The sequence below is a fragment of the Urtica dioica genome, chromosome 12 (assembly GCF_054948205.1).
Source record: "Urtica dioica subsp. dioica isolate 48M chromosome 12, U.dioica_male_clone48M_v1_H2, whole genome shotgun sequence".
Classification (NCBI taxonomy): Eukaryota; Viridiplantae; Streptophyta; class Magnoliopsida; order Rosales; family Urticaceae; genus Urtica; species Urtica dioica.
Window position 1 is genome coordinate 19303507 of NC_142767.1, and position 12850 is coordinate 19316356.

At 37.1% G+C, this 12850-nt stretch overlaps 1 protein-coding gene and 1 pseudogene across 5 annotated transcripts; one reads left to right on the forward strand and one right to left on the reverse strand.

Annotated features, from left to right (window-relative positions):
• Positions 1–137: 137 nt before the first annotated feature.
• LOC149379983 (proteasome subunit beta type-2-A pseudogene) lies at positions 138–790 on the forward strand (annotated as a pseudogene).
• A 3751-nt stretch (positions 791–4541) lies between these two features.
• Positions 4542–10852, reverse strand: LOC149379984 (uncharacterized). 5 transcript variants are annotated; one of them, XR_016294130.1, is made up of 5 exons: positions 8727–10852; positions 8151–8518; positions 6108–6390; positions 5868–5990; positions 4542–4843 (listed from the first exon to the last, which is right to left on the reverse strand). XR_016294130.1 is itself a non-coding variant. In XM_089602680.1 (3 exons), exons 1-3 carry the CDS (start codon positions 10551–10553, stop codon positions 7145–7147), a joined length of 2199 nt encoding a protein of 732 aa, XP_089458806.1. In that variant the 5' UTR covers positions 10554–10852; the 3' UTR covers positions 7130–7144. The 5 variants fall into 5 exon arrangements, 2 of the variants coding, with proteins under 2 accessions (XP_089458806.1, XP_089458805.1); XR_016294131.1 differs by having other exon boundaries at positions 4566–4658; XR_016294129.1 differs by having other exon boundaries at positions 4820–5990.
• Positions 10853–12850: the final 1998 nt, after the last annotated feature.

Sequence of the window (12850 nt, forward strand, 5' to 3'; positions counted from 1 at the left end):
GGTAATTTTTGGGCGAGATTAACAAAAAAGACAACGAAACCATCAATCCCGACGACGAAGAAAGGTATTTCCAGGAAGACAACGCCGGCGCACCAGCCTGGCGAGCCGCCGCGACGCGCTTGGCCTCGATGGGATCAATGGAGTGCGTTTTCGGTCTAGTGGGCGACGCGTTCGCCATCGTGGTGGCGGACACAACGGCTGTGAACAGCATTCTGGTTCACAAGTCCAACGAGGACAAGAACATGGTCCTCGACTCCCACATCTCGTCGCCGCCAGTGGCGAGCCCGGAGACAGGTATCGCCGCCGAGATCTACAGCCTCTCGATTTACTGGATTGCTTTTTTTTTTTTCCTTTTCATTTTCGCATTTCGTCATGAAATTTGTATTTCTAGGGTTCAATTCACGGAGTACGTACAAAAAAACGTGTCTCTGTATCAGTTCCATAACGGAATTCCGCTTACCACCGCCACGACGGCGAACTTCACTCGCGGCGAGCTCGCCACCGCCTTGAGAAAGGTCTTCCCTTTGTTTCATTTTTTTGTTGCTAATTTTTAGGGATTTCGGTGCGATTAGTTCAAGGCCTTTTCAATTCTAGGTTTATTTTGGGGAAAAATACAACGATAATGGTGTCGAATTGAATGAATTCGTTGTAAGGCAGTAACTTTATGTTGAAAAAACATAGCTGCAAAATGTTGAATAACTGTAAATATTTTTTTCAGAATCCGTACTCGGTGAACATCCTTTTGGCAGGCTTCGACAAAGAAACGGGTCCGTCGCTGTGGAAGAGGTGATCCACATCGATCCCACCACCAGCGCGCTTGGCCTCGATCCCGCCGGCGATTTCAAATCTGAGAAGGACGCTGTGGAAGAGGTGACGCGGGAATGGCGGTGGACGGCGACGAAGGCGCGGGACATTTTGGGGTACGCGGCGATGGGCGTCGTGGGGCTGCTGCTGATGGAGTCGTTCGGGACGCCGACGGTTGTATTGTAAATAAGCTGTGAAATCAATTAACATCAGACAATATGCTGTTAATCAATTAACAGACAATATTACAAAAACTTATTTACAGTTTATTTGTATTGTAAATAACCTGTCGAATCAATTAACAACAGATGTAAATTGATGTTAATGGACAATAAATACGAAATTTATTTACAGGTTATTTGTATTGTAAATAAGCTGACAAATCAATTAACAACAGATAACGTGCAAATTACCATTTACACGTCCAGACTCTCAGGGAATCATTACCATTAATGCCGATATACAGACCAAAACACACGTCAAACATAACTACAATGCAATAACTGCTTTCCGAAAATAAAAACCATTTACAGTTTATTTGTTTTTTTTTTTAATTTTAAAAAAACTGCCGCATATAATGAGTAAGGGCAAATAAGTAACAAAAAAACAGTTAATATCCTGCCACGTAGGCGCAATGGCCATTTACAAAAAATTAACCAAATATTGGCTAAAACCAAATTACTAGTGTTTTAGATGGCTAAACAGCTAATTATTTGTTTATATAATTGTTGGTTTTATTTAATCAGACACTGCTTTATGGTGTAGCAATTAAATCAGTAGAGTAGATACGTATAACTAGGGGTGGCAATTTGGGCCGGACACGAGACACGGCACGGTTACGACACGGTTTAAATGAGTTTGGGTCGACCTTAAATGGATCTGGATCCATCCGTGTCGAACACGATTAACACGATTAAATAACGGGTGAACACGACACGAACACGACAACCCATTGGGACCCGATTAGACACGAATATTAAATGGGTAAAGATCAAACCCGTAATGACCCAGTTAAAATATTAAAAACAACTATCAAATTAAATTATAAGAATAAATATTATATACAATACAAATTATAAGTGAAGTGTATCCACTTTACATAGAATAATCTCTAGTTAATGATCTGTTGGAGATATATACACTGCTTTTTGAAAGATTGTGTTTGAACTTCTCTTTTGTATTGCAAATATTATGTTGGTGGCTTAGTTGATTATATGGAGTATTTTTATTAATTACTTATTATGACTAATTTTTTAATTAATTTGATTTAGAGAATTTTAATATTTTGAAATAAACATGTGTAAGGGCCTAAACCGATTCACGTGTTCAAACGGGTTTAGTGGTCTAAATGGGTTTGTGGGTCTAAGTGGGTTCGTGGGTTACATGGTCCATTAAGACACGATTAATAAATGGGTCTTAATGGGTTGGGTCTGGGTTTGGCAAAAACATAGTGGGTCGGGTTTGGGTTTTGCTCCTAGACACGATTAATAAATGGGTCGGGTTTGGGTCTGTCAAAAAATACATGAAAACGAATAGGACACGACACGAACACGACACGTGACCCGAATTGCCACCCCTACGTATAACTTAGTCGGCTAGATTTTTGTCTGGGTTGATTACAAGGGCCAATGACACGCTAATGTGTATTATAAAGAAAAATTATACAAAATTAATTCTGATTTAGTGGGGTCATTACATAAAGTTGACCAATTGAGGCAGAGTTTGGTGAGAAACTTTTGTTGGGTTATTTTTACTATTTTGAACAAACTTATATTGAAAGGGAAAAAAATAGAGGAAAATCATGTGATGCAAATATTATTTTGTTACCCTAAAACCAGCCAATACACATACCTATATATCTCAAATTTCAATTATATAATGTACATTAAAAATCATGTCCTTGATAGAGATCTCCCCTAATTTATATTGTAAGTGACTTCTTCTGAGGAGATGATGGTTCAAAGTTCACCAAATGTCAAAAGTCTTTTATATTAAAGTTTACATATATTAATTTCAGTAATGTGTACGTAAAATGCAGTTGATTGTGTACTATTTTATGTAATATTAAAAAAAAGGATATCTCTCATTTTCAACCGGGATCGTGTAGTAACGCAATGTATAATATAGCATCATTGAATTTATTGCAGCACTGTATTTTGGCGTTTAAAGCTCAAGCGTAAATTCTATTAAGCCTTTTTCCTAATTACTTTATTTTTCTCCTATTTGCCTTCAAATTTAAGCTAAAGAAAAGTATAAACAAATAACAATAATTTATAATAAAGTATAAGTATCCAATGAAATCAGCATCGCTATGTTTTTTCCCCTTTAATGTAGTATTATATAATTTATTATCAATCATATTTCTACATACATAGGGAATTTGAAATTACAAGCAAAAGTATATTCATTGATTAGTTCGATTGTTGCAATACTACTGGAACTATAAAATGGTGCACCAATCAGTAAAACTTGCACCAATTAAAAAGTACTACTATATCATTTACTAATAATTTTAGCTAATACACTTACTTAAAGAAATGATTAACAATCATATGTCTATATACATATAGAATTTGAAATTTAAAGCAAAACACTATTCGTTGATTATTTCGATTGGTGCAATACCATTGGAATTATGAAATTTTAGTGCAAAAATTAGTAAAACTTGAACCAATTAAAAAGTAGTATGGGAGATGCCTTTAAATGGATTTATATTGAAGTAACTGGTAACCATATAAAGTGTTACAGTTTTCTTTTCCCCAGCAATACCTTTTGCCAGAAATGACAAAGACTTGGATTTGCAGCAAGTGATGGCTGTGTATATTTTTCTCTCTTTACTTATTTATTTTATTTTCAGTTCACCTTTTTGCTGAAAATGATTGCATATCGAGCTGAGCTAATTGGAACTGGTATATTAGACTTATACTACACAATGCATCTTTCACCAAAAATAAAAAAAAATAAAAAAAAATACGAGTCTTGAAAGTTTATAGGTTTACCATTTGCTTTGAGAAATTTCATATCGGTTAAATTCGGTTTTTATGTCTAAAATTACAAAACTTTAGAACTATATGCATTTTTACTAAATTATTTTTACCACTAATGATATTTTCTCATTGCGGACATTTTGTAAAGAAAAAAAAAATGGGCATATCTACGAGTTAATTTAAATATATTTTTTTTCAGTAAAAAAAAAAAACATATATTTCACGTTGTAGCAACATTATCACAAAAATGATTATTTTGTAACAACGTTGTCACAATAATTGAATGTTTCATGACAACATTGTCCTTTTTTATTTCAGAAAAAAAAAATTATTTCTCTCAAATAATGTACTTATGTATATGGCCATTATCCAAGAAAAAAATGTTACATGAGATTGCCGTGAGGGCATTGCATGATTTATTCTAAAAATATATTTTAAGGATAATTTGATTAAAAAAAATCGCATTACTTCATAGTTTATAATTATATACAACGATCATAATAACCAAATTCCGCTAATCACTACACATGATATGAAATTTCTCCTTTCTTTCCATTGTTTCTTCCATATGCTCTTTGTAGTATATCAACGTGAACTTTGGTTCTGGTGATTCTTTTTTTATTGCACAAAATGATATCAATACCAGAACCAGCACCCATAAACAAAAGCAACAAAACCTATCTATTGTACCAATTGAGTTTAAATGGTCATTTAAAACCGTTAAAAAAAGTAAAGTACCACAGTGGATATAACAGGCTCAAAGATCAATGACATTACTTCCATTTTGATGTACGATCAACATTATTGTCTTGAACTTCAAAGTTCAAACTCTAAATTCCAACGCCAACCAACCACAATACCAAAACCCTAGATACACAAATATAGAATTACACACATATTTATTCTTTTTTAATACATACAAAATTTATCATTATTTTACCCTAGACAGAATTCTGAAGGAGATATAATACAAATCCTGACTTGTCCTTCGTAAATTCACTGTGCAAATCGTTTTTGCTGATCTCTGTTTTCTTTCTTTTTTTTCGTGGTATCTAGGATCATTAAAAAAAATAAAGATAAAATAAAATAAATATTCAAAACCCATTATTGCCAGCACGGTTGTATCACAGTATGAATAAGCTGAATGATTAAAGTTAAATATACTCTATCTAGTACTGTAAGGTAAATCCTCTAGTAATAATGGGAAACTATTGAAAACAAAAATATCAAAGAAAGAAAGACACACAACACTAGGACAATGGCAATATGGCATATATGGGTGAATAGGATAAAAAAAATAAAAAATAAAAAAGGAGTGTAACTGTGTAACTATTATTATGGGAAATAAAGAAGAAAAGGCAATAAAAAAAAGATGAGATGAGATGATGAAATGATGTAGAAGAGAAGAGCTAATCATGGGGTAACATTGAAAGTGTGAAGATTCTTTGTATTGTGTCTCGTAGTAATCATCATATCTACTTTCTCTTTAACTACAACCACATGAGTGGGTTTTCACAATCAACACATACTATACCTATACACCCGAAATTACACACCAAAAAGAAGAAGAAAAAAAATTATTTTCTTTTTATTATTTTTCAAGTTGGTAAGTAGTCGGTATTGCCTGGCCTTGCCGACAAGAGGACTATGTATCCACCGAATTCAATAGCAAAAAAGCAAACTTGAAAAGCTAAATTAAGAACCAACTCTCTCACCTCACAATAATACTCTCTAACTCTAACACCTATATTTATATGTTTATAAATGTGGTATACTTGTATATATTCTTCCATGTTTTGGGTATTAGTGAAAAAGAAAGGATATTTCCTTATTAGTATCCTATGATGATAAGCGGGTATATGAGATTGAGTTTTAAGTTATTGGAAAACTAATGATGACCAAACAAAGAGTAGTTCTTAAGTGTATCATGTATTCTTAAGACTTGTGAATTTTTTTGTTCGAGTAAAGTACTTGAAAGTAACATCAGTTTCATAATTATAATTTTGGGGTTTCATGACAAGTGATATTAGCACCAACCTGATACAAATTAGTCAAGATTGTCTGTTCGTTGCATACCTTTCAGCCATCTTGAGTTGACTTTATATTCGAGTCGATATGCCTTTTGATCTTTTGCTTCAGCTATGCTCAAGCCTTTTTTTTTCGCAAGCAATCATGGTGAGGCCCTAATAATCAATAATCCTGCAAAAGAAAAAAGAAAAAAAAAAAAAAAAAAAAAACGTTTTAAAACATCAGTCCGGATTTGGAGCCAAAATTCTTTTACAAAATTATTGGAATGTTTTACAGATGACAAGTTACCAAAGATGATGGGACGTGAGGCCAAGGAAGAGCCATGTAGAGAGGCTTTTTTTTTTTTTTTTTTTTTTTTTTCCCTGAGAGAGTGATGAAATGATAAAATGTCCCCACAATTCCTCTTTTTTCTGTTGACTGTGACAATGGTGGGGCTCTCAAGATCAGTAAGAAAAATGAGTTCATTTGGCCACAAAGATTCTATCTTCTTAGTTTCTCCGAGGTTGACCCAATTTGGTGATAGCTCTACCCTGGTTTTGCTCATCCACCAACAAGGTCAAGCAAATTCTCTCTGCAAAAAAAAAAAATCCCCAAAAGGAACAAAACAACAGTGTCATGTTCTCATATGTCTATTAGCGAAATCTTATTATTGAACATGGTCCATAAACAGAGTAATTCCACGCAGTTCCAACGTGCTTGTGTTTCCGAATCATCAGTCGCCCTCATCGTAGTACAGCCAAGCAAACATGTTGCAAATGAATCAGATAACCAAAATTACACATCCGATGAGAGATTATCAGCTTAGCGCAAATCGAATAGCTTTTTTTTTTTTTTTTTTTTTTTAGTTTTCGGGGTCTGAAAAAGAACAGCCAGACCAAATAATTTTGAATTATGACAATATGATTTTTATCATGAATCTTTTACTCACAAGAGATGTATTTTGCTGATGGGGTCACTCAGGCACATCACATGCCACAACAATTATACAAAGAAAGATAATGGGAAATAGTTAGTTGCAAGTTGTCAAACGTTGTACCTAAAAGTTCTTGTCTGTCACCATAACTTTCATTTCTATTTGGTCTTCACAAGCTCTAGTTACCTCTCTGATCTTAGGATTTACCATGAAATATCTGAACTGTTCACTCACACACATAGATAAACATAAACATACACACACACACACACACACACACACACACACACACATCTCCCAATTTTTACTAATTCAATGTCCATCAGAAAGTTTAATACAACCTCATTTGTCCGTGTGGCAAGGCAACAGCTAAAGTAGAGGAGGAAAACTCAGAGAAGTTCCATGATAGGAATTATCTAGCAAAAGCAGTTACACTTTTTGTCAAGGTCAAGTAAGACTTATACTATAGTGTATACAATATAATAATACAAAGAAATATCTTAAAAAATATTTCAGAATTGCTCAGGCTCTCAGAAGGGGTAAAAGACTCTGTCTTTGATTTAGAAGCATATATATGACATGTGAATAATAGAATAGACATCTTAAATGGTTTACATTATGAGTTTACACTTCCTTCCAATTAACCCAAAGTGATAGCATAGTCACATATGATATAAGAATAATATATTCAACGATGGTCACAATCTTGCCAATGATGGTAACTCTCCAACACAGCCTTTCCAATAATGAGAAGTTATTTATTTCATAGTACTATCTTCATACATACATAAATATACATTATATTATATCCAGCACTTTTACTACCTTTCTGTAAGGTGGGAAAAAAAACTGACATTGATATTTATATATACATGGACCAATTAACTTGCTTCAAGGTGACCATGTTGAGCACAAAGCAACCCCAGTGCATTTAATTGAGTAGCTCCATTAAATACAATAAAATGAAATACAAGCTCTGTTACAAAGGAAAACAATATGAAAGCTCAAATTGACCCAAATAAGAAGGGTATCACATAAAGCAGAAACGTCATACTCTACTAATATATGTTGACAAGGGAAAGAATACATTCTGATAGTTTTCAAACTAGGCAACTGCTAAGAAGAAAAATATTATAAGGTTGGTGAAAAAGCAATCCGAAAAAAAAAATAAAAAAAAATGAGGTCCTTCGCCAGAAAATTCATTCTCATTTTTCATCAGAAGATCAATGATGCAACGAATCACCGTGAAGCAAAGGTTTTTAAGGTAGTGGTAATAGAAGTAGTAGTAGTAGTAATAATGATGACAGTGATAATACATTCTGTTCAATCCTCAAAACTCTAACTACACTTGAAAAAAAAAAATAAAAAAATCAACATAGGAATTTAAAAAAATAAATAAATAAATAAGAAGACATTACACTGAGTGCGCATCGGCAAAGACGTCGTTGAGGATATCGTCGTGATCGGCTACGGCGAAAAGCTCGGCGTCTCTCTCGTCTTCGCTCGAAAAGTCTTTCCTGTCGAGCTTGGCGTGGGCCGCGATGAAGAGCATCTTCTGAGCCCTCTCGAGGCCGACCCTGGAGTGCCTGTGGAGGCAAATCCAATTCGCGAAGGACCAATTGCACTTGAACCCGATCGAGGTGGCTTGAAGGAAGACGAGCCTGATCGCGACTCTCCCGAGAGTCTTGAGCTCGCTCAGGCAAGTCTCCCAGACGAGCCTACTGCTCTGAGGGTTGGCTATTCTCATCTTCCCTGTGGCCGGGTCTCTCTGCTTCACCTGAACCGCCTGCACCGAGTAAAGGTGGGTATTTTAACCGGTTAAAATTAACCAGTCAATTCATTTAATCAAGCTGTTAATTTTAATCAGTTCATTCATGGTTAGCTTGAGTTGTGGTTAACCAACCACTGATAATAAAAAAAATACATTGAAACTAACGGTTAACCGTTTAAAATGGTTAAAAGTTTAACCAGTTAACCATTTTGCCGACCTATACCTGCGCGTATAGAGGGTCCAAACCCTCGGACCGCCATTTCATGAGCTCCATGAGAGCAATGTGAGCTTCTTCTCGCCCGACGAGGCGAGTCACGAGCCGGTCCACGTCTTTCTCTTGCTCGGCGGTGAGGAACTTGAATGGAGGGAGGTATTTCCCTGCGCTGTCCCTGGTCAGGTTCAGAGGGTCGAGGATGAACGCGGCGGCCATGGCCGGGTGGTAGTTCTTCTTGAACCGCCGCTCGATGATCTTCTCGACCGTGGCTGAGTCGGCGGGGCTGGATTTCGAGGACCAGTCTTCGGAGACTCTTCTCCGGAGATCTTCCCAGAGAGGGAGGCTCTGGCCGATCAAGGGCCGCTCGGTCTCGACCTCGCGGGCCGTGGCTCGGACGATCTTCGCGAGGGTGTAGACCGAGTCGAGCTCGTTCCAGAAGGACTCGCTCTGGACCATCGCGGCCACGTCGCGGCCGGTCTGGCTCTCGGAGAAGACGAGCTTCAGGGACTCGTCCATGGCGGCCATCTGGAGAGCTCGGGACGAGCCGAGGAAGTCCTCGAGCGAAGCGGCGTCGCATTTCCCCGGGAGAGGCGACCGGAGGAGCTCCCGGGCGCGGTAGCGGTGGAAGGCTCGCCGGAGCCGGATGTCGGAGTTGACGAACTCGGCGATCTTGGAGCAATTCTCGGCGACGATCCTGAAGAGAGGGAAATCGCGGTTGAAGTCCTTGATGAGAGACGTGATTCCTTTCAACTGGCAACCTAAATTGACCATCCATGGATTCCTGGCCTCCAAATTCCTCATAGCCTTGTTTTTATACTTATCGGAGACGATACCGACACACCTCTCTGCTCCGCCGCCACAAATCTCCTCCACGGTGGTCCAGAGAATCTCCTCCGCGTGCTTCGACGAGACCGGCCCTCCGGTGACGACAGATTTCTGAAACACACTGCTCCGATTGGGGAGATTAACGGTAAACCTAACCAGGCTCTCCTCACCGCCGTCGGTCGCCCAGCCGCCGGAGGCGACCTGGAAGAACACAGCGTCGTCGATCCTGGCATCAGACTCAGCCTTAGCCTCGCCGAACTTCGCGTCGAGCCGAGCGCCGGAGAATTCCGTCCTAGGAATCGAAGGAAGCCCGACGCGAGCAAGGAAAGCCCTAAACTTAGGGCTGTCCAGAGCAGAGAAAGACACAGAGCCAAGAGACTCGTAAAACCACTCGGCGAGAAGGTCCACAGCGGAATCGATTTGGTCCTTGGTGAGCGACGACGACGGAGAAGGGCCAGGGCTCTTCAGCCGCTTCACGGAGCTCTCGAGCATGGCGAGGGAGGTCAAATCATCCCGGCCGCCGGAGAGCGCCGGAAGAAGAGCGAGGGATCGGATAGGCTCCGCTTCGGAAATCCTCTTCCGGTGATGGTGATTCTGCTGCGGCGGCGGCGGAGGCGGAGGTGGCGGAGGAGGAGGGAGAGAGGAGAGAGGAATCGGAGACGAGACGGTGACGGAGACGGAGGCGATGTTGGGACACGTGCCGCGCTTGAGATGCTCCGTGGCGGTGCGCGAAGGGTTCGAGGCGGAGAAAACGGCGTCGCATAGAGAGCAACGGAGCTTAACGGCTTTGGGGAGATCAGTGGTCGGGTTTCGGACGAGGATGGGCTCCAAGTGGGCCCAATACCAAGCCCCTTTCCCCTTCACCGCCTTCGTCCGTACAGTCACCAGTCCCTCGTACCGCTTCTTCGCCGCCTTCGCCGCCACCGTGTCCTCCGCCGGGAACGCGCGGAGCTCCTCCGCCGACGGAGTCGAGTTCGTCGTCGTCGTCGTCGTCGTCGTCGTCGAAGTCATCTTCTTCGTTCTCGCCTTCGCATTATTTAAGTGCCTCGCGTTCGTGTCGTTTTTTTCTGTGCGATTGTCGTTTTCTGACCAAGCGAGAGTTTCGGAGTGTGTTATTTGGTTTAGATTGTTGTGCAAGTTGAGCTCAGTTTGAGTTGCATGATGTGAAGAGGACGGTGAATAGAGTAAGTTGGAATGAGAGAGTGAAAGGGAGGGACTTGACTCGCAGAGAGAGAGAGAGAGAGTCAGAGAAGTAGAAAGAAGTGTGTCATTTTGTCACCTTTTATTTGGGTTTTTTCTTTCGGACGTAAGAAATCATTTGTGAGAATTGCATAGTATATTGGGAAATATTTCGTTTTGACTCCAGTCCTATTAAGGATGTGATTTTAGGTAATTGCTGCTGGTTGTTACACTTTATTTTTTTTTATAATGTAATTAAATTTTTAAAGCGATAAATTATTTATATATAACGTCCAACATTTTAAAGAATAAATAAATTGACAATATAGTGGTAACTAGCTTGGTTTAGTGATAATCTCACACATATCTCGACGAATAAGTCATGGATTCAAACCTCATGGGATGCAGAAATGCATGTCCCATAGGATTTATTCTAAACTATTTAATCTTTGTCAATAGTGTCACCTAGTATGTAATCTTGATCAATAGTGTCATATGTGTTTTGCACTGTTAATAGATTTTGTAATCCTGACCGATAGTGCCCCTATTAAAAAAAATTGACAATATAACTTTGAGGAAAATTAAACTTAGACTATTTTACTAATTAATACATCTTAAATGACTATTTTGTATATATTTTTCTTAATTTTTTATTAATATTAAATATAATTGAAATCTAAAAAGTAATTAACATTGATTAATTAGAGTTTGCTTTTTAAATACATAAAAAGTTAATTTTTAAAAAATAAAACAAAAAACAAAAAATTAAGTAACTAGCCAACCAAAAATGTTGGGATTACTAAATAACCAACGTTTCGTAAATCTTAGATAACTAGCCAATCATTTTTTAATAGGTGATTTTAGGCGTGTAAATACATAGACGTGACCATTTATCTAAGATTTACGAAACGTTAGTTATATAGCAATGTGAAAATGTAAATATGGTTATATAACTAATGGACCCATAAAAAATGGTTAATTATGGTTAAAAAAAAAATTGCTGTTAAAAAGCAGTCAATGTTACCTCAAAAAAAAAAAAAAAAAAAAAAGCAGTCAATGTTAAATGTTTTCATGTATATCAATATTAAGATTGAGAATCTAATATGATGTTTGGTGATTACGACTTAATTTTAAGGTTTGAAAAACTTAATCGCGTAACTTGTTTATCATGTTTGGAATTTAATTTTTAGTTAGTACCCAATTATGAATGTATGCAAGTCTTTTTATGGTGCATTGTGCAATAGATTATTAATTATTCTACAAAGAGAGAAGGGAAAAAAATACAATCAAACTCATAAAACCAAGAAAAAGTTAATTAAAAAGTGTGTCAATTGCAAACTTATGTATTTTTTTTTTTTTTTGTGCTTCATAATGCAATACATTTTCTTACGGGGAGAACGTAAAAAATACAATCAAAATTATAAAACCAATTAAAAAATTAAGTCTATACTACAATAAAAACACCAAAATTTAATAATTATAAGAAACAGTTAGAAATAGTCTAATAAACCCTTAGAGCCCAATTATTCAAATATTAATAAACTATAATAAAATTCGTGTATTTCTTGTAGATGTTTAGATATATTTCTTAATTATTAGATATCTAGACTATTTTTTTAATTATTAGATAATTAGACTTGAATTTTAACGTAAGGACTCTGGAATGGAATCTGGATAAGCCTTTTTACTAACGATAATGCAATCAAATAGTATAATGAAAAAGTCATTTCATCATAAGGAGGGCTGAATGTTAAAATTAAATTTTGTAAGGATGAAATTATAATATAAATTTTAGGGGTGTTCGAAATCAGATAAGGGATAGTTTTAACTTACGTTATTTAGTAAAACCATAAATAAAAATTAAAATTTTGGCATAAGTCCGTGAAATTAACTCTCTTTTTATATCGAAGGTGAAATAAACTAGATATTAAGGTATGTATTCTTACTCAACGTTGCTACACCAAAGGGGCACGATGATGATTGTCCAAGTGGATTCCATAATTGATAGTCTATAGATAGATAGTATTTTTGTAGTTTGTTACTAAATTTATTACAATTTAAACAGTATCTATTCATTAAGTGAGATAATATCCCTCTATCCACACTAGTTTAAGGTTGTGAACAAAAAC

Coding starts and splice junctions, on each gene's coding strand:
- LOC149379984 (XM_089602680.1), bottom strand. CDS start 10,553: ATGACTTCGACGACGACGACGACGACGACGACGACGAACTCGACTCCG. Junction 8,519..8,726: donor TGGACCCTCTATACGCGCAG/GTATAGGTCGGC, acceptor TACTCGGTGCAG/GCGGTTCAGGTGAAGCAGAG.